This window comes from Anguilla anguilla, chromosome 12 (genome assembly GCF_013347855.1).
Source record: "Anguilla anguilla isolate fAngAng1 chromosome 12, fAngAng1.pri, whole genome shotgun sequence".
Classification (NCBI taxonomy): domain Eukaryota; kingdom Metazoa; phylum Chordata; class Actinopteri; order Anguilliformes; family Anguillidae; genus Anguilla; species Anguilla anguilla.
In genome coordinates, this window is record NC_049212.1 from 16,930,905 (window position 1) to 16,955,239 (window position 24,335).

General features: G+C 40.6%; 1 protein-coding gene across 3 annotated transcripts in view; it reads right to left on the minus strand.

The window, feature by feature from the left end:
- The window catches only part of sphkap (SPHK1 interactor, AKAP domain containing), an 80,058-nt gene that overhangs the window by 24,272 nt on the left and 31,451 nt on the right, over positions 1 to 24,335 (minus strand). For 2 of the 3 annotated variants that reach the window (XM_035385754.1, XM_035385751.1), the window contains exons 2-4: positions 23,135 to 23,229; positions 3,304 to 3,406; positions 314 to 424 (exon numbers count right to left, since the gene is read on the minus strand). In XM_035385754.1, coding sequence (XP_035241645.1) covers positions 314 to 424; positions 3,304 to 3,406; positions 23,135 to 23,187 — 267 coding nt within the window. In that variant the 5' untranslated portion in view covers positions 23,188 to 23,229. Of the gene's footprint in view, positions 1 to 313; positions 425 to 3,303; positions 3,407 to 7,176; positions 7,734 to 23,134; positions 23,230 to 24,335 lie in introns of those variants that run through there. The other variant, XM_035385752.1, reaches the window with a different exon arrangement.

Sequence of the window (24,335 nt, forward strand, 5' to 3'; positions counted from 1 at the left end):
GCAGGCTTCACTTCAGCAGCTGACCTGCGATCTCTCTCTGTTCAGCATCTCGGATCCTCTGGCCATAGTGTTTTGCCAAGTATAAGCCCATTTTGTAACCTCAGAAACCGCAAAGCTTTGTGTCCTCAATCCATCCCTTTTTTTGGATCATGTCCATTTTTTTGTTGATAAAAAAAAAAAACATTTTATTGAATTGTTCTCATGCCCCCGCCCCCGCCCCCACCCCCACCCCCCACCCCCAAATGCAACAACAGTCACAGCTGAGAAGGCACCAATCGAGGAGCCACACTCAGTGGCGTGTGGCAGTACTCACTGTGGTGCAGCTACCTTCACACTTGTCTTCCAGAAAGCCAATTTTGCAGAGGGTCTTATCATTCTGGAGCCAGAACTCGGTGGAATCCAACACACTGTTACTGCAAAGCACCTGTAAAACACAGGTCACCAGTCTCAAAATGTGTTCTTTTGAATACAGGTACAGTACTACCACTGGAACACTGTGCACCTTTAAAACACAAAAACACAGTCACACAAAGGAAACAGATAAATACAGATAATACCACAATCACAAATGGAGAATAGTTAAAACAAATTAAATCCCAGAGAAGAGGTAGGCTCAGGACAGTAAAAATAACCGGCAATGTCCTGCCACATACAAATCAATCTGCAATCAAAGCTAGTGTTCAAATACTATACAAAAATACAGTTAAAATGGGAAATGTCCTTCTAGTGCACAGAGAACAGGCGAAGCAAAGATGCTGTCCAAGTCACACACAAAGCACAGTTAAACATGGAACACATCTCAATCATACCAACTCTAACAAAACACAGGTAGTATAGTTGTCAGGCAAAGAGCACAGGTAATATCCCATTCACACACAGGGCATGTGTAAAATGCAGGTAAAATCCCAGTCACATGCAGAACCCTTAATCCCAATCACCTCCTCCCTGGGGTGTCTTACCCTCTGTGCACCTGAGGTACAGTAACCTGTCCTAACTCAGACACACTCAAATGCTTTCAAACTTGCACTGTTAGGTAAATATTTTTCCAGGTTCCATGCATGAATCACCATAACTAGCTAGATATAATACCCCAGGTAGATATTTACTATTCTTATGGTTGGCTTTCTAATCTCATTTTATTTTCTAAACTGCTATTTTTGCCAGCTAGCTCGACCGTACAGGCAGAGTGGAATTTAATCTTGTGGCCCGAACAAAATGATGATCATTTTAAATGTAAGGTTGCCAACCTGTGGTAAAAAGCGGTATGCTCAGCGTCAGCAGTGGGTAGATGTTGCTCATTATTTTATTGATTTCTATGATAAAGATGGTATATTGTATATTGTGGTATTTTTCTGAGATAGTATGGCAATGTGAATATCGGAATACCGCCAACTCCAGCGGGGCCGGATAACGAGCCGCTGATTGCTGCTCCTTGAATTGCTGCTCTTCATCAGAAAGAGTGGAGCTACGAGGCCCTTCAGTTCAACCACACTGAGACAGGACAGGACATTCAGTTCAGCCAAGAATTTTTGTGTAAGACCTCTTCCACTAGAGCCCAGTGCCCCAGTGCACACATGGCCAAGTCCTCGCCCCCACCTCTCCAAAACTCTCTCCTTCAGCTGACCCTGCGCATGCTTGTGCCCTACCGCTCATTGAAAATATGCTGACCTCTTGTCTGATTCAGGTCAGTTACTGATGGAGATGTGGCTGGGGGAATGGGGGAAAGGTCACTGCCCAGCAATGAAATTATTCCATATTAATTCTGTTTGCAATGTAAATAAATACGGCATTGTAAAGTATTATAATAATTTTGTTACTGTTTTCTATAATTGCCGATATCTCAATAAAAATAAAAAGTGATAAAGTAAAACTGAAACAATTAAATAAAGTGATAAATCTATTAATATTACAACCACACAGTACAGACACATTCACAACGTGTACAAGGTTTTTTATTTATTACATTAATAAGTAGAACATGAAAAGAGCTAGAGGTGTAGTGAATTTACCAGTGCAATGTAATTTTACTGACTGTAGCCTTTTCATTGACTGCTTATACAAAAGCAACCACAGAAAATGATATATGGTTCTAGGTCAATCACATAGTGATTGCACTTTCTATATTCAACACAAATATAAAAGCAATTATATGTTTAATTATATTAGAGCTTGAAACTGGTAAAATGTTGGAGTTAACTGAATTTAAACATTAACTTGCTAATGATTTATTCCACCCATAAATTATGCACTGATCAGTATCAGCACAGACTGCTTCCTACATTGCTAATTTGCAATCATCAGACTCATTAGGGTATAGCTTTTGCCAGTATTTGCTATATTACTGGAGTTTGATGTTAATCAACTTCATAAGCACCAGGGCCTACATTTTATTAGCACTGCTTGCCAATTAAGCAGTTTTTACAGAGCCATTACCTGTGACTGCTTCCGTATTTCTGCATTTACAATAAGGCAGGTTTGAGTTTTATCATGCGTATTTGTGACCTTGACGTGTAGGTTAAAGGAGTGTTGGCTTGTCTTTCAAGGATCATTTCCCCTGTCCCTTAGGAAGGAGACCAACAAACTGAACACCGCAGATACATAACACACAGAAACACAAATAAAGGAAACCATTCACAAACGAAAAGAAAACCCAGGTCTGTTTTAATGATACTGAATAATCAGCAGAAGAATTATCAGATGGCGTGTTGTCATGAAGCTGCCCGCATTCAGTTTTATGCACCCACTGACGACAGACTGCTAATATGAGGATTTTAAACTGAGGGATTGTGAAAGTCATCACATAGCTTTAAAATGTATTTGTTTTGAGACTGCGCTCAAGTGTGTGAGTGCTTGCATGTCAATTACTGTCCATTGGCAGAGACAGGGCCCTCTGTCACATATATTTATTGACATAGTATTTTAATACAGGCACTGGATGTAGCATTAACTCTGTGAAATTTTCCCATGCTGCTCAGTGTAACCCCCTCAATCCACCCCAACCCCTAAAGTCTCTACAAATTTCACATTTACTCTGGTTGTCTCTGAGTTTGCTTAAATAAAGCAATATATTCCATGTACATACACATGGATAAGCCTGAGCACTAAGTACCCTCATATGGGCTTTCCAATAAGAATTTTATCTTTCTACAGGTGGGCTGAGTGAGAGGCATTTACCTTCTCACAGGTGAGGGAGTGAGATGTATTTACCATCTTACGATGTGGATTGAGAGGTAATCACCACCCTTACAGGTGGATCAAGCGAGAAGTGTTTACCCTTCCACAGACAGATTGAGAAGCATTTACCTTCTTACAGGCGGTGATGGAGCTCCCCACAGCAGTTTCTGTGTTGACCTCCTCCGTGTCCGTAGAGTCAGAGATCTCAAACATCGCAGAGGGCTGGAAATTACTGCAAATAAAGACAAATCATCACAACTCACAGCGTATACCTGTTTATATGAGCACGTGGTTTATAAGTCATAGAGGAAATAAGGCCAGTGACAGAGTCCTCAAGAACACGTTACTGTGTACAGCTTGTGCTCGTCGCTACTGTCACACCAAAGAAATTTATAATCATAAGGTGAGAACCAGAGAGTCTGGACAGTTTGTCAAAAGGACCCATGCTGCGCAGTTCTACTTTTAATTTAAAATGATGAAATTGCCACTATTTTTGTCACGGCACTTTTATCTGAGATTTGAGCATTGAGAGTTTTTTAAAGGGGACATGTGAGAAATGTTTGATTAAATTTTAGGTTTAAACTGGTATCGCTTGTACCTCCAAAGCCGACAGGGATATGGACTGTATATGTGGACTGTATATATGGACTGTATATGTGGACTGTATATATGGACTGTATATGTGGACTGTATATATGGACTGTATATGTGGACTGTATATGTGCTGGAAAGTGCATCAGCCCATTTGTTTCCAAACCGTACTAATGCAAGCAACCATGACAAAATAAAAAATGATGTGTTTGTCCAAATGATCAAATCAGATTCTGTAAATTGGCTTATCCTACAGTTTTGTAATTGTGCAGACTTCTTGGGCCTTTTAGAAAGAAAACTCCAGGAGTGCAGCCAAGAACTAAATTCACTCAACAGCTCCATTCCACAAATCTAAATGCACAATCAAGTATAGTCACCATTGTACCAAATGCCACTTCATAAAATGGAAAAAATCGAACAATAATGACACGCTCTCAAAAGATAAATGTTTTTCTGAAAATATTAGCTTACATTCTACATGAGTCAGAGAACTCTTAAGTGGAAGAGATTTCCCATCTGTTCTATCGTGTGTGCTTTGAATGAAGTGGATATTTGAATCTGGATAGCCTCACACAGACAGATCCCTCTCATAGGCAGGGATTACTTGGGGGGAAAGCAGGAAATGGGGTCACATCCCTCCCACCCCCCAACAAGTCAAATGTTCTTCGAAAATATTTCTTTGTAATACAGAATTGTAATACAGGTCATACTACAGAATACAAAACACAATTTCATTATATGAATTGTTGACAAACTATCCTCTAAAGACCACTGCATTAGGTACAACAGAAAAATGACATAACCAGCTTTAGCAACAACTAAATCTCTTTAGAGGTAGCCCGTAGCAGTCGTCTTAGCTTTTCATTAGTTGCCAATACACAAACTCAAAACCTGAATAATGGCACACATACTGTACTTTTTATATATTAATTTTTAAAGGCTACTTTGGGTTAATGATGCAACTCAGGTCTTGTCTCATGGTCGTGCTCATGCTCCAGAACCAAGAGGACACAGCTGGGCTAAATCTAGAATTATTGGACCATGTAATATCACAGATGTCATGTATAGTGTCATCACACCAAATGCCAGAGATGATACTACACTGATGCTGGTCACTTAGGCTCCATTTTAAAAATGTATGCTGTTTGGATAAAGATGCCCTGCTGCACACATAATGATTTAAATTAATGTCCTCTTTTTTACCCTGCTGCACACATAATGATTTTAATTAATGTCCTCTTCTTATGCAGAGAAAGACCTGCAACAGAGGTGGGTATGCCTGTGTTGTGTTACAAATGTTTTTAACAAGACTGACAGCAGGCCAGTTAAAAGGTAGTAGCCTAGTTAGGAGGCAACAACAGCGCTGTGCTCAATAACCTAAATGTGACCTAATAGGTAGAGAATGTCTGTCCGCAAAACGAGAGAATGTCTTCACACGAGGCTCACACCCATCCATCAATACCTCCACCCATCCATCATGGGGATAGCCTTTTGTTTGTCACCTCCACAAGACACAATATGGGGATGCAGGATAGCAACTAAGTTATATATGCAATTTTGCCTGTTCAAATGTACCTAGAAAATGTACAACATTTGGTATTTGGTTATACAATAAGAACTGACTTACCATTTCCAAATTTCCCTAAACGTTTTAATATACCTGACGTATAGAAATTAATTTCAGATACAGCTGTGAAGTTAATGTGCAAACTGTTCAAATGTAGTAACTACTGGTGTATCTAACATCCTCTTTAGACCCTCTTCCGCTCATGTGGATCGGTGCTTTTCACCGCAACACCGCGACCAGGATGTGATTTGGTAAACATGGTATTCAGGAATTTTTTTTTCTTACCACATTTTTCCCACATTCCAGAGTGGGACCAAATGTAATCTGTTAATAGTTGAATGAACACTGGACATTTTACTGTGTACGACTTCATTGTGCCACGGATAGAAGCCTACTTATTGAGCGACACAACTATTCCACAATGAATTTGATTAGCCTGTAAATACCCAGGTAATAATTTTTAATATACGTTGCATACGAGATATATCAAGATGATAAGTGATGATACATTTCTAAATGAATTATCGGGAAACATAAAAAAAGTTAATAAAATCGCCCCCGCCCTGTGGATCTATTGGTCTGTTGACCTTTAGGCTAAAATCCTTTATCTCGACAGCTCATCAGACACTTCAAACAGAGCGTATCGGAACACGCTTGAGCTAATTTAATGCTAAGCCACATTTCATCACCATCTTAAACGGACTTCACAAACCGTTTGTTATAATGAGAGAGGGTAAATTATTCATGCCTAGGTCATTACTTATGTTTGTAACGGCCAAGCACTGTGTGGGCTGAATTCTGTTGATGGTCACGACCAGACACAGTGATATATTTGGTCTGTATATTCATTCAAATTGCAATCATAGTTTCAGAACTTGGCAAACAGATTACTATGGAGTAAATGTTTTGGTTTAATCAATCGGCAACCACGAAACTGAAGAACCAACATATAATTTACGTAGATAATTTTCCCACCGCAAAAACATGGCACTGCGGAGACAAACTCCAAGCTTTATGTAGGATATTAAATATCAGCTAATTAAACAGCACGCGAAACAGATTTTCTGCTATTTTATGAATCTACTATTGTTACCTCAATTATTACACTTAAACGTCCATTAAAAAAATATTTAATGTTACAAAACAAGCATCAGACTATGGCATCTTCATAAAAAATAAAATAAATAAAAAAACACAAAGAGAGAAATAATACTCAGTGCGCTTTGGTGATAAAGAAAGCTGTTGTAAAAAAATCTGATAAACACATAATATAATATAACAAATTCAATTATTGGTGAAAACACATTAGAATAACCTGTCACGCGCGCTTCTAATTTAATTCAGAGCGCAGGTTAAAATCTCTAATTTGGGAATAATGTAAAATTAATTTAGAACTAAATAAAATCACATTTTTATTGCAATAATTTGCTTTCTGTAGCCTATAACCTGTATATATTTTCCCGGATGGTCAAATCCCCAGACAGGGGAGCCAGTAGTGAGGTTTGTTTACTGCTCTGCGCTAAGAAAACGGACAAATGGAGTTTTCCAGGCAGGATTTGCAAGTAGATGCCTTGACGTTATTAGGCGCCTTCTGAGAGAAATAATATTAAGATCACATAGGCTACATTGTTGAAAAAAGGTGAGAAATTTAATATATAGTTACAATGTATGTGTTTGTTAAACCTTTTGCCCTACTGACGTCTTAACACTACAGTGAAATATGTAAAGAGAATACATTTTATAAAGTGCATTATGAGCAAAAAATGCCTGTTTTCAGCATGTATTATCTGTGGAAAGCATGCACAACTACGCCGAAAAACAATCCGTAAGGGACGTACACATACCTCGGCATTTTGAGAAGGCACTTTGCCCCAGCCATCCCGCCAAAGATAAACAACCAAGAACGGCGTGATTATATCTTCGACCGGAGAGAAAGATCGCGGCAGCGCGTGATGATGCACATCCCAGAATGAAGAGTGAAGGATTCCAGTGCTAGCGCCGTGACTCTGCCAGGGTTTATACTTAGCCGCGCGCCTCCAGCAGCAAACTGCCGTCTTCTTTAAGAATAACAGGACTGAATATCAGAGAAACAGTTTGCGCTTGTCCAAACCAATCTGCGCGTCCTTATGTGGTGTATCCACGTCATGACGTGTCAAAACGTATAAGTTAATTAATATTGATTTTTTTCTTCGTGAAATTATGTACTGTCCATTTTGAAGCTTTAGAATCAAAGCGAGGAAATAATAACTCCCGGGATTTACAATACCTTCATATGAAACTACTATCAATCACATTGCGTGTGTTATTCTTTGAAGTCATTTTGAGAATCGCTGTTAATGGGAAAACAAGGTTGCAATGCTGTGGAGTGTTTAGGTGACTGGATCTTGGACCTGTGGGTCGGAATGGGAATCCCAGGTGAAATCGCATCATTGCACCCTTTACTAACACACTTTACTTCAAATATGCAAGTAGAAGTCCTGCTGTTCGAAAATCCAGACATAAATGTGCCATACAAATGGCTCTTGCTGAGTGAATAAATGTTGGTGAAAATGACCCTTCATATGAAGAGCAAACACTGTGCATGGTGTACAGTGCACACTAGGACTAGTGGAGTGCAGTAGTGTGAGTGGGTGTAAGAATCTATTTGTTTTGCACATAGTGGAGTTAATAAGTCTTTATTCATCACTAAGGGTCAGCACAAAGTTTTGTGCATTGTTATGTATTTGGCAGTACAAATGCTAATTTTGTCATGCCAATAAATTTGAAATTGCATGAAATTGTCCATGTGTAAAGATGCAATAAAATTGACTCATTGGACCAACCCGGCAGCCATCTTTGACATAATTCCTCCTACATTCTTACAAATGATGAAATATTTAATCTTTCCCCATTCCCATAGTACCCCAAAAAAAAAAAAAAAAAAAAAGGAACACACTCACAGTATGCTACCACAAAGGACCCCCCTCACCACACTACGCCTGGTCTCTCCCTTTGAGTACTGGTACACCGGACCTACTGTAGGACCAGGGTTGATCAGGTCAAGACATAGGTAGGTACAGTACTGACCTACAATCTGGCCAATCTATGCACAGTTGCACCAGTCCTGACCTGCTGCTGACCCCTGTGTCCTTGTTATTGACGAAGCCTGAAGGAGAGGGTCAGGAACAACCTATTAGCGGGCTGCAGCTGGGCAGAAACGGTCCTGGGCTTTGCTTTCAGCCTGCTGTCCACCATATGTCTTCCGTGATAGTTCCGTTTTAGTCAACAGTAAAAAACATAGAGTCTGAACACCATAGCTAATGAAAAAAAGCTCCCATTTAATAATCAAACCATCAACATTTCAACCCAGTTGGGTATTCCTCGAGATGTACTGTATATATTTTTTTCCTAATGTCTCTGACTTTATTATTAGAATGACGGTTTTATAAAAAAACAACAATTATTAATAGCCACTGTCAAATAGATTATTTCTCAGCTTTGAAACAGCAATTTCTATTGTTGTTTTGATGGCCATTACAACGATTTGAAAACAAACAGAACAATATAATAGACAGTAGAGTAATGTTAATGCTGTTCTTTTCATTGCAACTGAGTGTGTCTCACCCCTCACTGTTGCCCCCAGGGTAAAGCAATGCAGCAAGGCATTTGATCCCTGAGGAACTACAGCTAATGTAGCTGTTCTATAGTTAAAATATATAAAAAAAGAAAATGCCCACAGATTTATCAACAAAACAATAGGAGGCTAGTCTCAATGCATGTTGTGTGTGTGAGTGATTGTTTATGGGAGAGTAACTGCATGGGAATAAGTGTGAGTGGTTGTGTGTGGGAGTGTGTGTTTGTATGGGCGGGGGGTTCATGTGAGTGGGTGTGTGTGGTAGGTAAGAGGGTGTGTGTGAATCTGGTCTGCGTTCTTGATCTCGCTGCCTATCTCCTTGAGGTCCGGAGAGCAATGTTCCCCTTCCCCTGCTTGACCACAGCTTCAGGTCAGCCTACTTCTGAAAGCAGGGGTTCCTTAGTTAATATTCACATCTGCATGCCTGCAAGGAAATTGTATCATTTGAACATTCATGAGCATCCCTCACTGAAAATACTGTCAAACTACTGCAAGTAAACCAAGTTAGCTTTCATTATTTATTTATTTCTCCTTGGAGATTTCTCTGGTGATGTATGTTTGTGTGTGCGTCTGTGTGTGTGTGTTCATGTGTGTGCGTGTGTGTGTGTGTGTGCGTATGCTGGTTTTTCCACCTCAATCTAAAATGGAGGGGGGGGGTTATCAAGAAGACACTGAAAATGTATCTGTCCATCTGTACTTCCATCTTTCCTGAAGTGTGTTGGGATGCAGGGAAAAGGCACTGCCCATTTGTTTCTCATTTTTTCCTTAGTAATAACTGCAGGGTCAGGTGTGTTGCCCTCGATGTGGCACATGCAGCTAGGTAGACAGACCAAGTGGTGCTGAGGCTGTCACTCATGCTGAAGTACTTCAGTACATATTCTGAGTGACAGCATATGCTGACCTTCCACAGCTGGCACAGAAACTTGATGTGAGCTTTTTCAGTTGACTTAGCATTGGGACAGGCCTCTCCACTGACCAGCAGGGCAGCATTGTGGCTATGGAACCTGACTGGGGGCAGTGAGATCACAGAATCAGGTTCCTGACGCAGGAATCGCTGCGGCTGTCTCGGTAATGGTGGGAGAGGTGGCCAGGGCACGCATTAACATGCACATCTTAACATGCATCTCAACATGCATAATCCAGTGCCAATGTCATTATGGGCCTGTTTGACTGCACAACCAACACAACCGATACAGGCAGACGGCAGGCACCCAATCAACCAGAGCATTCACTACCGGCATGATGAGGCGAGCAATGTGCTGCTGACTGAAACCCTCCCTCTGAGGCCAGTTAGCATCGCTCGGTGGGACTCCCAGCCATGGTCAGCTCTGGTATAGCCAGACAATGGAGAGCATCACTGCATCAGGGACAAGAGCTCTGACTGCTACGCTGGACCCAGAGAGGCTTTATAAACCAGTAACCATGTGACCATGTAAGCACAAGTGCTGTCAATAATTGATTTTAATTAATGGAATACTTCACTCAATGGCAAAACATTGTGATCGGTTCAATTCAGATCGTTGATGATAGCTAAAGATATTGAATTTGTGATTAATGAAGCCTTATTCATACATCACTACCATTCAGTAAATAGCCTGAAATACTGTAGGTCGGTTAATGTCCAGCAGTGTAAATGGATAGTATGTAAGTTATTATTTGCAAGCTATTATTTGTGTTAACAAATGCCCCCTCTATTACTAATCTTTGAACTGTATTACAAACATGATGCTTGTGTTTTAAAAACACCCTTAATTCACAAGCAACACATGAAACTGGCCAGGCCACTGGAGGGAGGGCTGCTCCTCCTCTTTGCCTGCTGTTGGATGACCTGCCAGGCTCCCCAAACCTGGAAGGCCTGCAGGACCTTGGACAGCAGCAGCCTCACGGCGAGGCAGTCACACGTGAGGTTATTTAACACCTCCTCCTGTGCTTCCGTTGCCTTCGTTAGGCCCGTCATAAAGCCATGGCCTGCTGTGTCCTGAGCAGAGCTGTTTGAGCTGTTGTTCTGCTGCTCTTGTTTTTCAATATGTTCCTTAATTTGAAAATGTGAAAGTTTCCGGTTACTGTTTTTATCCCTTTCTTTTTTCTTTCCTTGTTCCAATGCTCCTTTTCCGCTGCTTACCTGTTGCAGCAGCCATAACTTTCACTGTTGCAAAAATGATGGTATTCAAGAACTGATTGAAAAGGCGCTTTAGCAATACACATTATTGAACTGTCAGTAACACTTTCTTGTGTTATTCCTAAGAGCTAATGTTAGCAGCAGCGGAGTTGTACTATGGTTGTACATTAATGCGCTTGCCCACACACAGAGCACAACAGCCAAAAAATTTTGGATTGCTAATATCTGGGACGCCAAATGGATAGCATTAAACCAGTATGAAAGCAGACAAATTTTCACACCTCCTTATGTGAAATTGAATGCCACATAAAAGGATTTTGAATCCAGAACCAGCCACTGGCATAAACACTCTGTGCAGTTATTTAGGGCCACAATCATCCTTCAGCTGTTAAGTGAAGGGTGTGGTTTATGGTGGAGCACTTTGGGGCCACATCTATATTCTTGGTTAGGGGCATCAAAACCCACGGCTCTGTTTGAATCACTGCTTCATGGTGGCAAGCAGGTGGACACCATGTTTAAACCAAAACCTGTGGCGGTATGTGTGTGTGTGCAGTGGGGGACAAATAATGGGGGACAGAGCTCCATATAGCAAGTGTGTGTGTACGTGTGTGATTAGCCTATTAAAGTGTGTGTGTGTGTATGTGTATGATTAGCTTATGAAAACAATTTGTGATGGCTTTCACTCAGAATTAAGTATTAAATTAAAGCAACAATTGTTTTTGTTCTCGGCTTTCAATGTAATTTGGATTTTTTTTTGTTCACCGAAGATGGAGAAAAAGAGATTGCTGACGGCAGTTGCAATATGATCTTCATCACGACCCATGTCACATTGATACTGCAGGTAAAAAACAATAGAAAGATGGCAGAAATGATGTAGATAGTTACTGCTTTTGTAACTATGATGGTAATTGCAATTATGTCCAAATTTCACCATACATATCAATATTACCATATGTACAATATCACCGGCAGCGTGCGCACACACACACACACACACACACACACACACACACACAAATGGAGAGCGGTGTATTTTTAAAAGCCAGGGATGGCTTGTTCCTCCAGCATTAATTAGAGATAATGACATCATTAATCAGTCTAACCATACTTGCTTTCACAGGAGTTATTTTTCCCTATTTATTTTATTTCGCCTCTGCTGGAGAATGGTCACATTAATAACAGCGGGATATGATTAAAGAAGTTGATTATTATAATCAGATAGAGAGGTTAATGATGGTTGGAGAGCGCCAGTTGTTCTGTCCTCAGTTGTCGTTTTTAATCGGAAGAGAGGGGCAGTGGGGCGCCGTGCGACAGATTGTAGTCCTGGAGGGTGACTGTGAGGAGAGCCGGGCCAAAGCCACACCCCCACACAGTCACACACCGGACAAAGTCAGAACCCTGCTGGAGGTGCAGGCCGGGCCAATTTAGAACCAGGAGCCTTAGCATAGCAGAATCAAAGCATTTACAGGACCCTGACAGTGCATGCACAGTACACAAATTCAATTTTAACCACGCTTATGCACATTTAAAGGCTAAACATGGGATTTGCACACAAACCGAAAGCTAAATTGAAATGGAAGTTCATGCACACTCCAGAGGGAATTCCTCCAGGCTTGATTGTGTAGTGGCACTGCAGAGCAAAGCCTCAGCCAGTTCTCTTTTGAGAGTTAGAGTCTGAATGTTTACTGCCTGAGGCTGGAAAACACGTTTTATGCGACTTTTACAATGAGAGATTTTTTTTACATTTAGGAGAATTTAATTTTGAATTTTAACTCTCATACAGTTTTTGGTGTGGATCTTAACCAAACATGTGCAGTTCAGTATAAAATGTTACATGGTTTATTGATGAGGGTATGTAATCCCTATAAGATTATCAACTTTAATGGACATGTGGCAAGAGCAGACACATTTTGTTCTGTCTAACAGTATTTTAATTTTCTTGTGATGCTGTTGCTAAGGCACATAAGCAGGATATTCCCATTACCGTGCATGTTATCAAAAGAATTCCACTTCTTCCATTTGTCCTACACACAGATACATTATGCAGCTAATTGTTCGTATGGGTAATTGGGGTCTTTGCATAACAGCTTAATGTGGGTGTACTCGCACAAATTAGCATATGTTTGGCTGGGTATCGCATGGAACCGGCACATGCTGCTTTGGTAAACCCCACTTCTGTACTTACAATCTGGAGCCAAACTATTAAGACAAATTCACCTCTGATGTTGTACAAAGGAGGCTGAGACGAGGTTGCCGGTCTGCCATGCGAGTTCTTTTTCCTGAGCCGTGCTGTGAGTGGAATTAAAATGAAGGTGCCAGCAAAAGGGATTCGGACATATGAACACGTTTACTCACAATTATGAACCTGGATATCGGCTTTTATATCGCGCTCGTACCTCTTCCCTCGAGTGCGGCAGTTTCAGGTCGTGTGTGCCACAGGAAATCGTTTCAACTGACAATAAGATTAAATGCAATTATTTGAAGAATAATCAGGAAATGCGTGCAATTACAACCTCTGGAGGCATAGCTCTTCTTAACAAGCTCATCTCATCTCTTGTGCTCATTCGTATATATAACTGGAAACATAAGTTCTCTGTACACGCTGCTTTGGAATTATCTGCAGTAATTTAATGATTTAGCCAAGGAAGATACAGAATTTGGTGTTAATTCACAGTTTTTTCCCCTTTTTTCCCTCTTCTGTTGAATCGCATTTTGCAATCCCAGGTGCTGTGTATTCTTAATGAAGAGTCTCGTGTGTGTGTGTGTGTACATGTGCATGTGACAGGGCATGTACAGTAGGGAGAGACTGAGACAGCTGTTGAATATTCTGTGGGACTTTAAAACGCTACATTCATTTTGAAGCTTAGTTGTCATAAGAGTCTTAATCAGCGGATTATTCTGTGATCAGCTATTAGCAGAAGGAAAGGCAGCCAACAGCTACAGAGAAGTTCATTAACGTTTATAATTAAGATGGATAACAAATGGGAAACCGGGGGCTTTGACACTTAGTTTCATTATTTGGAATGCATAATGAACAGGTATCTGGGGCACCGTCTGCACTAATTATGGTACGCCGTTTTGCACAAACAAAATATATTGGAAAAATTAATTCTCCTTTTAAATGTGAAACATACTTGGAAATGAAGGTATCCAACAGCACACCTACCTAATCAGAATGAGGTTCAGAAAGAATGGCACGCAAATGTCATTCTAATTAAAATGTTGGAATTAACCCACCCAGCAGGTTAAGTTAATTGACTTGGATTTATGTCTTATTTCTTTCTCAGGAGAAGGGCAAGGTGCATCTGCAGTATGTGAGACCCAGCAGCAGAGTTCGTTTCCCAGATTAATCTCAATGGTCATTAACGTCAGTGATCATTAATGTAACAGATACTCTAATCTGGTGACTTTTTAAATTAAACAGCGCTTTAAACATGTTTAAAAGGATTCAAAATATTAAAGTCAAATACATTTTGCAGGGTGGAATGTTTTTCCCACAAAACCACCCACATATTCACATCACATCATTACCCATTCATGCAAGAAGTCCCACATTTGTTAAAAAACAAACAAAAGGGTGTCATTTGTCCTTATTATTTCACAGTCAGGTCAGGGCCCTGTTCATTTTAGCCTCCCAGATTCAGCCTAAACCAACCCTGCCCCACACCATCAGCTTTCCTCCACAACCAATGGGCATATGACCACAGAGTATAAACTCTGAGTCAGAGGATACCTACATATTGCACTTTGCTACATGCTGTAGATGACCCCTCTTAATATCATTAGCTCACATGGCTGCTCGCCATTGGAGAAGGATGGGCAGTGCCCGTGTGGGAACGAAAGAAGGAACTGTACTGAGGAGCAGTGGGTCTGTGAAGGCCCGCTTAGAACTACAGGGAGATAGTGGAGGGAGAGACACCCAAGCAGAACCAAAGATCAGCAGCCCAAATCTGGACAGAGGAACTGTTTTGCTATAATTCTGCAGATCACTGGATTCACAATAGGAACCATATACAGTATAAACTTTATATACAGTAAGCCCTTATTTATATAGACTCTCAAATGAGTGCCGTTACTGAATTATTATAATTTTTTTAGCTATGCGGCTCTACTATATACAACCAGAACGTATATTCATTATATCATTTGCTTTCATACGTAAAAAGCACTCTATTATAAATGAATGCTCTGTTTGGCAGTTCCTCTCTACATAACCTTCATGTTTGGTGGTGGCTAAGGCATATCATGTAGGTATCAGCATATAACACCATTTTACTTATGAAGGCAGAATACTGAAACAAGATTGCAATTGAAATCTTTAATGAAAAAGAATACTTAAACTGCATGTCAGAGTTATATACTATTCTGACACACCAAGTAATCAAATAATAATAAGAAATGCAATACTGATTAGAGTGTAGAAATAGCAGTAGGAGCAGAAATGTGATAATGAATATTTGTGACTGCCATCGGTGTCTGGGTCACTGGTGACTATCACACTACAAAGACTGATCAGCACAAAGGTGGGGCTGGCCTTTACAAAGAACAGGATCTTTCAGCTTGGAGGTGTAGTTTTGTGTATATATAATCAGCAGTAGTTTCTTTCAATTTTTAAAGACCAAAAACAACTAAACGTGTGGGTAGTTTTTGTGAATTCTCTGCTGAAATGATCAAAGATTCTCAAGGTTTGTTCGAAACCCCAATTTACAAGATTTCATGATAAAAGAAAAATAAATAATGTGTTATGGACAGAGCCACGGAATTAATCAGTACAGGCTGATATTACTGCTGATGACTGCAGACAAAAAATTCTTATTTCTTCCAATTGCTTTGAAGAATTGAAATAAATAATTGCAGCAGTTCTCAAATATGAACATTCCTCAACAGACACTAGCCCTGCCTCATTTTATCTTTCTAATTTCTGTCCTTTTGATATTTTCCTTCAGTGAAAATACTGATCCATACAGCCTGAGCAAATGCATATTTATGAAAGTTATACCTCGAAAAATCTACATTGCAGAGATCAATCACTGCTGAGATCAATCACTCCAGGTACTGCAGGTCGGTAAATGGAATTGAGCCTCCATCAGATATGTCAGTTAACAGTGAATCTCTAACTGCAGGTTGTTGATGAATACCTCAGTGGAGAACAAGGCGTTCACACTGGGAGGGTTAGGATACAGGTGTGCTCTCCGTCATTACTCAGTGTGAAGGAGGCTGAGGGGGCCATTCAGTCCATTTCACTCTAATCAGGACTGAATTAGGCCTGGCAGGCTCAGCCAATGACAAGCGCCTCGTTACAGCGCGTCAAAACATCGACAATGCGGGCGCGAATGAGACGGCCCGCCAGAGATGTTAAAAATAAAGGTTTGGGTGCTTAAAAATTCACGAGTAAACGGGAAATAATAAGGCGCGAAGCGGGAAACGTCTGACTGCGGAGCTGTCACTAACCGTGATCAACAGGCAGCGCACCGAAGAGCTTCTATATTTATCCCCACGGCTCTCCGCGCGAACCACGGTCGCTGTGTGACTGATATGCTAGTTTGTCTCTATCATTTATTAAAATCTGTGGTGGGGGGTGTGGGGGTGGGGTGTGGGGGTGAGACCACGGGAGCGCCCTTTCTCCTCGGTCGGCAGGCATAAAAGGACACAGTCCAGCAACTCTGCTGAGAGTACAATGAATAAACTCCACAATATTAATCTTCTAGAAACATCTGTCCGACATACGATGACTCAGGCCGCTTCCGCCCCCTCCCTCCGCGCATTTACACGTTTTCATTTTCATCTCTCACTCCTTTGTTTTTCTTCTGTTTTTCTATTTGTGTCTTTGTTGATGTCTGACAGACCGGTAACGTGCTTTGTCCCATTTTCAGCGCTGTTCCGTAAATAGTATCGGGATTTGCGTGTATCTCACCCCGGATTGAAGCTGTCAGGTGGCACAGGCAGACAGAGAAATGCGACAGAGACTAATTTTATAATGAATTAGCATTTAAAAAACTCAACAAAAGGCTGATAGTTTATCTCAGGAGTCAAACAATAATCGTATGACCTTAATCTGTGCTGTGAGCGAGAGAGATGGAGAGAGATAGAAAATCAGAGAGTGAAAGTAGACAGGGTTTTTATAAGAACAGAGTGAGAGAAAGAAGGATTATTGAAGGCAGATAGAGGAGCCAGGGGAAGGGTTTGCATGAGGGATGTAAAGTGTGTGCGTGTGTGCGTGCGTGCGTGTGTGTGTGTGTGAGAAAGACCTACATGTCCACAAATGCTTACAGCCCACGCACAAATAAAAAAAGAAAGGGAATTAATAAAAAAATAAATTCAACCAAATGAAACCATTACTGAACCCAGCTAATTTCTAAAACGCTTAAAAAGTAATTCTCTCCCCTTCCTTACTCACTTAACATAAGCACATCCTCCCACTTCCACGATCCCCTAAAAACCTTGAAAATTAATCACCAATTTGTCACTTCTATGGGCAATGTACCATTAATTAAACCTCTTAAATGTTCTCAGGGTCCAGTGGACCCACAGCACACACCCAGCTGTACTAGGTCAGCCAAATGTTCTTTTCCTAGCCTAAAAAGGTAAGCAGCCCGTTGTAGGACATTGTGTATCAGATCATAAATGAAAAATGTGTGAGGACGATCACCACCCAAGAAAGTTCACCACTCAAATAGAAAGGGACGAGAGAGGAGAGACATGTACTCATGTAATGAAAACAAGGGCTGCACTGTTACCACAAAGAAATATTGTGTGTTAGTGAATCGGGGAAATTCATGGCTCAGTACCTGTTTGTGTCAGGCCACAAATGATAGTTAAGGGCAGTTTGTCCACTCAAGAACACAACCCTGTGTCTCATCAATGAAGGGAAGCACAATGAAAAGGGAATGTCGTATTCGGCTTATCTTTTTCACGGAGGGGTGGATTGCACAATGGACATGATGTTTCCATACTAAACCATGGTGCAATAACCTGATTCCACCCAATAGCACATATATGCACCCCCCCCCCCCCCAACTTCACCCCATCCCACACAACTGCACATGCACGCACCCATGTACACATGCTTGCATCTGCACTACCACCATTATCACAATCACAAACACTCAACTCCCAGAGCAGCTGAACTGTTCTAGCTGAAGAATGGATCGCACATGAATTAGATCCAAATCAATTTAATTACACTCTGTGCAGGTCTTTGCCTGAACGACAGTGCAGATGCCTTAAATGCATTCCCCTACTTATTTAACCCCAGAGAGTAAGCTCCGTGAATATTGTTCCTTGAGCAGATGGCCACCACATCCAAGCCCAATTTCCTGCCACCAGAGAGACCCACTGTGAGCGAATGATATGCAGTATACCATCAGATATGCAGTATACCGTGAGGATATGCAGTATACCATCAGATATACAGTATACCGTGAGGATATACAGTATACCATCAGATATGCAGTATATCATCAGATATGCAGTATACCATCAGATATGCAGTATACCATCAGATATGCAGTATACCGTGAGGATATGCAGTATACCATCAGATATGCAGTATATCATCAGATATGCAGTATACCATCAGATATGCAGTATACCATCAGATATACAGTATACCGTGAGGATATGCAGTATACCATCAGATATGCAGTATACCATCAGATATACAGTATACCATCAGATATGCAGTATACCATCAGATATACAGTATACCATCAGATATACAGTATACCATCAGATATGCAGTATACCATCAGATATGCAGTATACCATCAGATACACAGTATACCATCAGATATGCAGTATACCATCAGATATGCAGTATACCATCAGATACACAGTATACCATCAGATATGCAGTATACCATCAGATATGCAGTATACCATCAGATACACAGTATACCATCAGATATGCAGTATACCATCAGATATGCAGTATACCATGAGGATATGCAGTATACCATCAGATATGCAGTATACCATCAGATATGCAGTATACCATGAGGATATGCAGTATACCATCAGATATGCAGTATAACCCAGGACCAGTATCGTCCTGGGTTTTATGTGACCCTAATTTTCACTGTGCAGTTACGCCTTCAAACACTTTCTCTCAGGCAAATATCAAAAAATAAAGTGGTAATCCTTAATTTTTTCATATTAAAAAATGCCATATTTGATACCTTTTCACGAGGGCATTTGCGTTCTGTAATTGCTTCTCTATATGCTATTACCCACTGGTGGTGTCGGGGGCAACAATCCTGGAAAAGCATTCAAATATGATGACACACGCACCGGAACTTGTGTGCCAATTGCGAAAGGGCAAGTGCCTGAAATCCAAAAAGTATCTTTAAAATGAGGTTTGATATGTTGCTCAATATTACTGTGTCAGATGCCAATGTTGGTTGTCTCTAGGGAGTCTTCTTGTTTCTAGGTGGTCTTTTTTTCCCCTCCTAAATACACTACCACTCTCTCTTCTAAGAAGTACAGGCACTCAGTGTACTCATAGTAGGTTCGAATGGGACTCCAAATATTTGTTGGAGTGTGAAAACAAACTTTTGTGACCACCTGTCACCACAGATGGTGCCAAATACACCAAAACTGAAAAATTAAGGGTAATTTGGGATTCCTGAGTCTGTTCTTGCGGTGTTGGTCGCCACATCAATAAACAATGCAAATCAATGAATGCCACACAAATCTAATCAAGAAAAACATTTTTAGTTATTAACACAGACAAATGAAAGGTCTTGGTTGGAGTCAGATCTTTTTGGTACAAGATGTTCCAATGCAGTGTAATGACACTATGTGGTTTTGACATTATGTGATTTTGTGGATTATGCTGCATTGAGTGGATTATATTGTGGTGAGATAATTCTGCTCAATTACTTGTGTACTTGATGAGAAAAACCTGAAAACAATTTAGAATGGGCAATTAAAAATCAGTGGTGCTGAAGATGGCAGTAACCAAAACATGTTTGCCACTGAATATAAGAAAATAAAGGCTTTTCATTGGCACTCTTGCTGATGTTAATTATTTAGTGTGGGCTGTCCATAGGCTATAACTCTTTGTTAATGATTAAACGCAACCAGACACCGTTTGCTGTGCCCTTTTACTCAAAAACGAAACTCAAGAGCTGAAGGAGAAACTAAAGAGCCAACAAGCGGGAAAAATATTAGTGCTTGCTGGCATCCCCAGCGAGATGCTGAAATTCAGCAGCCACTAACAGCAGGAAGCACTCCTCCAGTACAACTGTTCAATCTCACTGCGAGCGAGTTCCCATTGTGAGCCATTTCCCTGACATCTCGAATAAATGATCCCCATTTAGGAGCGGAGACAGAACTGGGGGAAGTACATTGTAGCATTTTAAATTAAATAGCCTCAGACTTGTTTAAGAAACAGACTGCCTTTCAGTGGGCCACCTTTACACCCTGCACACCTTCATAAGTAATTGGCAGGTTCACGTCACATAAATCTTTTTTTTTAATTTCTTTTTTACAAAGTGCATTTTCAATAATTACAAAAAATGATCTTAAGAATTTCTGGAAATTGATGTTGCAGGTCAAATCTATAATATATAAAAATCTATGTATACAGACAATTAACATGGAGCTAAAATTGGTGACAAGAGAATAAAATTATTTTTTCTGGGACCTGGAATGAGAGCAACCAAAGCTCAATCTTTTTACAGATCCACAGAGTTGAAGAAAACTGCATGCCCCTCGTCTCACATTCCATGATAAAGAAATTAAATTCCAGCTCTACAGTATGCAGATAACCTAGATTTTCTGTTACCTTCAGAAGACAACAGTTTGAGTGGTACTGTCAGACTTTTGTCCTTGCAATGCATTAAAAAAAGATATTTGAGAGAGAAAAAAATGTATTTCAGGGGAATACATTTAAATGTAACTGTAAGCACAATAACAAACTTTCCAATAATTTAAAAAAAAAAACAGTTGGTATTAATCAGTCAGTCAAAATAGTTATATGTGGGGTCTGATTAAAACAGTCTTAGAAAAAATAGGAAAACACAAAAATGCATTTTTTCCTCTATAAAACTGTATAGAACGATATTACTAATAGCACCCTTTAATGTATCTTGGCTGAATGAAACCATTATGCATTAATAATGAAATAAGAGCCTGAAATAAGAGCATGTGGATAAAATCAGTGTTTGTCATGAGTGTAGCAAAGTGAAATTATCTGCAACCTGCTGTCCAGCATGAAGACATGCTGAGAGAGTGCGTTCAATTACACCTGCGCAGAGATGATTGAGCACCTGCACAATTTACATCACTCAAGTGCTCTATAAATTCCACCCAAACCCCATGCAGTGAAGAAAACTGCAGATCGAGGGCTCTCACTCGCTCTCTTTCTCTCTCTCTCTCTTTCTCTCTTTTTCTCTCTCCCCCTTCTCTGTTTCTCTCTCTCTCTCTCTACCTCTACCTATCTCTCTTTGTCTCTCTCTCAGTCTCTTTCTCTCTCTCCCCCTTCTCTGTTTCTCTCTATCTCTCTCTCTCTCTCCCTATCTCTCTTTCTCTCTCTCTCAGTCTCTTTCTCTCTCCCCCCTCTATCTCTCGCTCTCTTCCCCCCTCTCTCTCTTTCTCCCATATCTCTCTCTCTCTCCACATTCACAGAAAGCACAATGATCAGCACAAACCGAAACAAAAATGTAATCTAGTTGACATTCAGGAAGGCTTGTTGTTTGAGCAGTGCAGCTGTGAGCACTGTGACCTGTGCAAGCACTTGACCAAACACAGCCGAATGCCGTTTTTTGTCTTTCATACAACCACAGAAACCATACGGTATTGCATCACGTTACCAAATGCATAACTGTACCAACCCCGTTAGAGGACAGAGGAGCACCGACTATTTTGTTCACCAGCCAGTGCCTCCTGACACTGATCTATGCTCAACACTGCCCAGAACTCCACCAGGAGGTTGCAGAGGATCTAATCACTCCATAGCCAGAAAGTCATTAGCATTTACAACCCGAAGCTGCGCAATATCTACCTCACAAACAGCTGGCCTCATCATTCTCATATCTGTCAACATCCTGCGGAAAAGGGTCCTCTGTCATATGGAACCCTTCTAGGAAGCTATTATTAATAGCTTTACAAACGCACACATTTGAGGCAATAAACAGAGCTCCCCTTTTTGTTTTAATATTATCCACTTATACAGCTAGATATTTTTGGACATAATTTAGGTTAAGTACTTTGCTCATGAGACCAACAGTCTGCCTGGAGCTCATACCTGCAACATTAACTGCTAAACACACAACCACCCTGGTACTTCAAGGTTGAATGGATATGTTCAGTACTCAAATTACTTTCATGTACATCACTGATACAAAATGACAAACATTGAAGTTTCTCCCTTGGAAGAGAATGGAAGGATTAAATGAAAGTACTTTCAATTCTAAATTTATAACAGAGTGACTCACACCAGTCAATCTTTACAAAAAAAAGAAGGAAATTCTTCTGTTACACAGACTACAAAAAAGTTGGTATTTTTGTACCTTCTTCCAGTTTAGAACGCTTATGTTAAAGAGCAAACCTTGGGGTGACATTCTATTGAATAAAGGGGACGTTACCATCTTTACCATCAGTCTTTGCACAAATGTTAAATTGACAAAAGGTAAAACATTGATCAAAAAACATTTTAAACTATGTTTATAGTAGGTTTACTTTCACTAAAAGTAAGCAGGTGGCACAGCACAGAGATCGTGGCCATGGAACATGTTACAGTACATCTTCTCTTCTGCCCTGTCTTCGTCTGCCTCTTTAGGAGGTATCTAGTGAGAAGAGGCAGTCAACCACTCTGAGCAGCTGGCTAATTGGATTGCTAAATGCTATTAACTGCTCTTCAGGCCAATTTATCAATGTCATGAAGAGTAGGGGTGTCTGTTTTCATGTTAAAGTGAATTTGCTTCACTTTTACAGGTGTAAGGTAATGATAGGGGAGCATTTGGCTCGTCTGACTTGTGTTGACGTTGGACTCAAACTTTCTCGTCTCGCAGTCAGGAGCAGTTATTTTTTGTCAGTGTGGCGGTGAGCTTAATGCGCTTCCCCTTACCTCTCAGTGAAGTTTCTCAGCACACGGAACAGGTTACTCAGCATGTCTCCCATATTCCTTCCTCTCTCTCTCTCTCTCTTTGGGAATTACCTCACCTGGAAAACACAAGGGGTCATTACAGAGAAGATTCAGTTCAGTCTATGCAGGTAGAAATAAAATCTAAGGGATAAAGACTGTAATAAATGCTCCTAAATGAAATGGGCAGTACTCTTCCACCAGCTGATGTTGTGTCAGCTTGTGGATTGTTGATTGCTTAGAAGGAAGAGGAAGGAAGGAGATATTTTGAAAACTGAATAAAGAACCTCATCAAACATTTTATTACATTTATATATGAAAAAGGATATCTGTTTATACTATATCTCAACAATACTTTTTTAAACAAAATTAGTACTCACACGTAAAAAGCAAGCCCATCCCTAAAATTGGTTTCCAATAAAATTTACTAATCTACATGAAACCAAGTTTAAATTAATGGAAATACTGTGCTCAGGTGAAGACTGTACTTTTCAGGTGATTACTTCCAAAGTTCTCTATGACTGCTTTGATTAGAACCTCTAGCAATACTAGGTTTAACAACCTGCAGTAAGCCATCGTCCTACAGATCCTCACAAATGTGTCCGATTAAAACCTTACGAGCACCTCTGCACTGACTGAGTCACTTCACAACAATCAGTTTACTCATCCTTGCCTTTTCACCCGTCTCTAGAGCACTAGAGACTCGCACACTGTCAGAAATGGTAAAAATATAATTAATTCAAACACAGTTGCAACCACCTGACCACAAAATGGCTGATCTATTTCAAGAAATGCCAGTGTCATACTGAAGATGAACTGCAATGAGCTGAATACCAGAGAAATCACAGGGTCTGCCATGCTCATATTAATGATGTGCGCTTGTACCAGAGTATCAGGATGCAAAGGCTCACAGGGTGCGGTGAGGGGATTGTGGGTAATTAGACGGGTACAGAAGCTAACGGCCTGCCCCTTAATGATAGAGCCGAAGAGAATCCACAAGATTGCCCCGCGGCGCACGTCTGTGCCATGAAAGAGCCTGGCTTTGATGCTGCATCTGAGGCGGATATCCTCATCTTTACCGCTAATCCCGAGCACAAACACACTCCGCAGCGAAAGCGGGCCGCTGCCTCCTTCCTTTAATCCTCACTTAATTGATTAGCAAACAGGAGCGTGGCATGCCATTGGA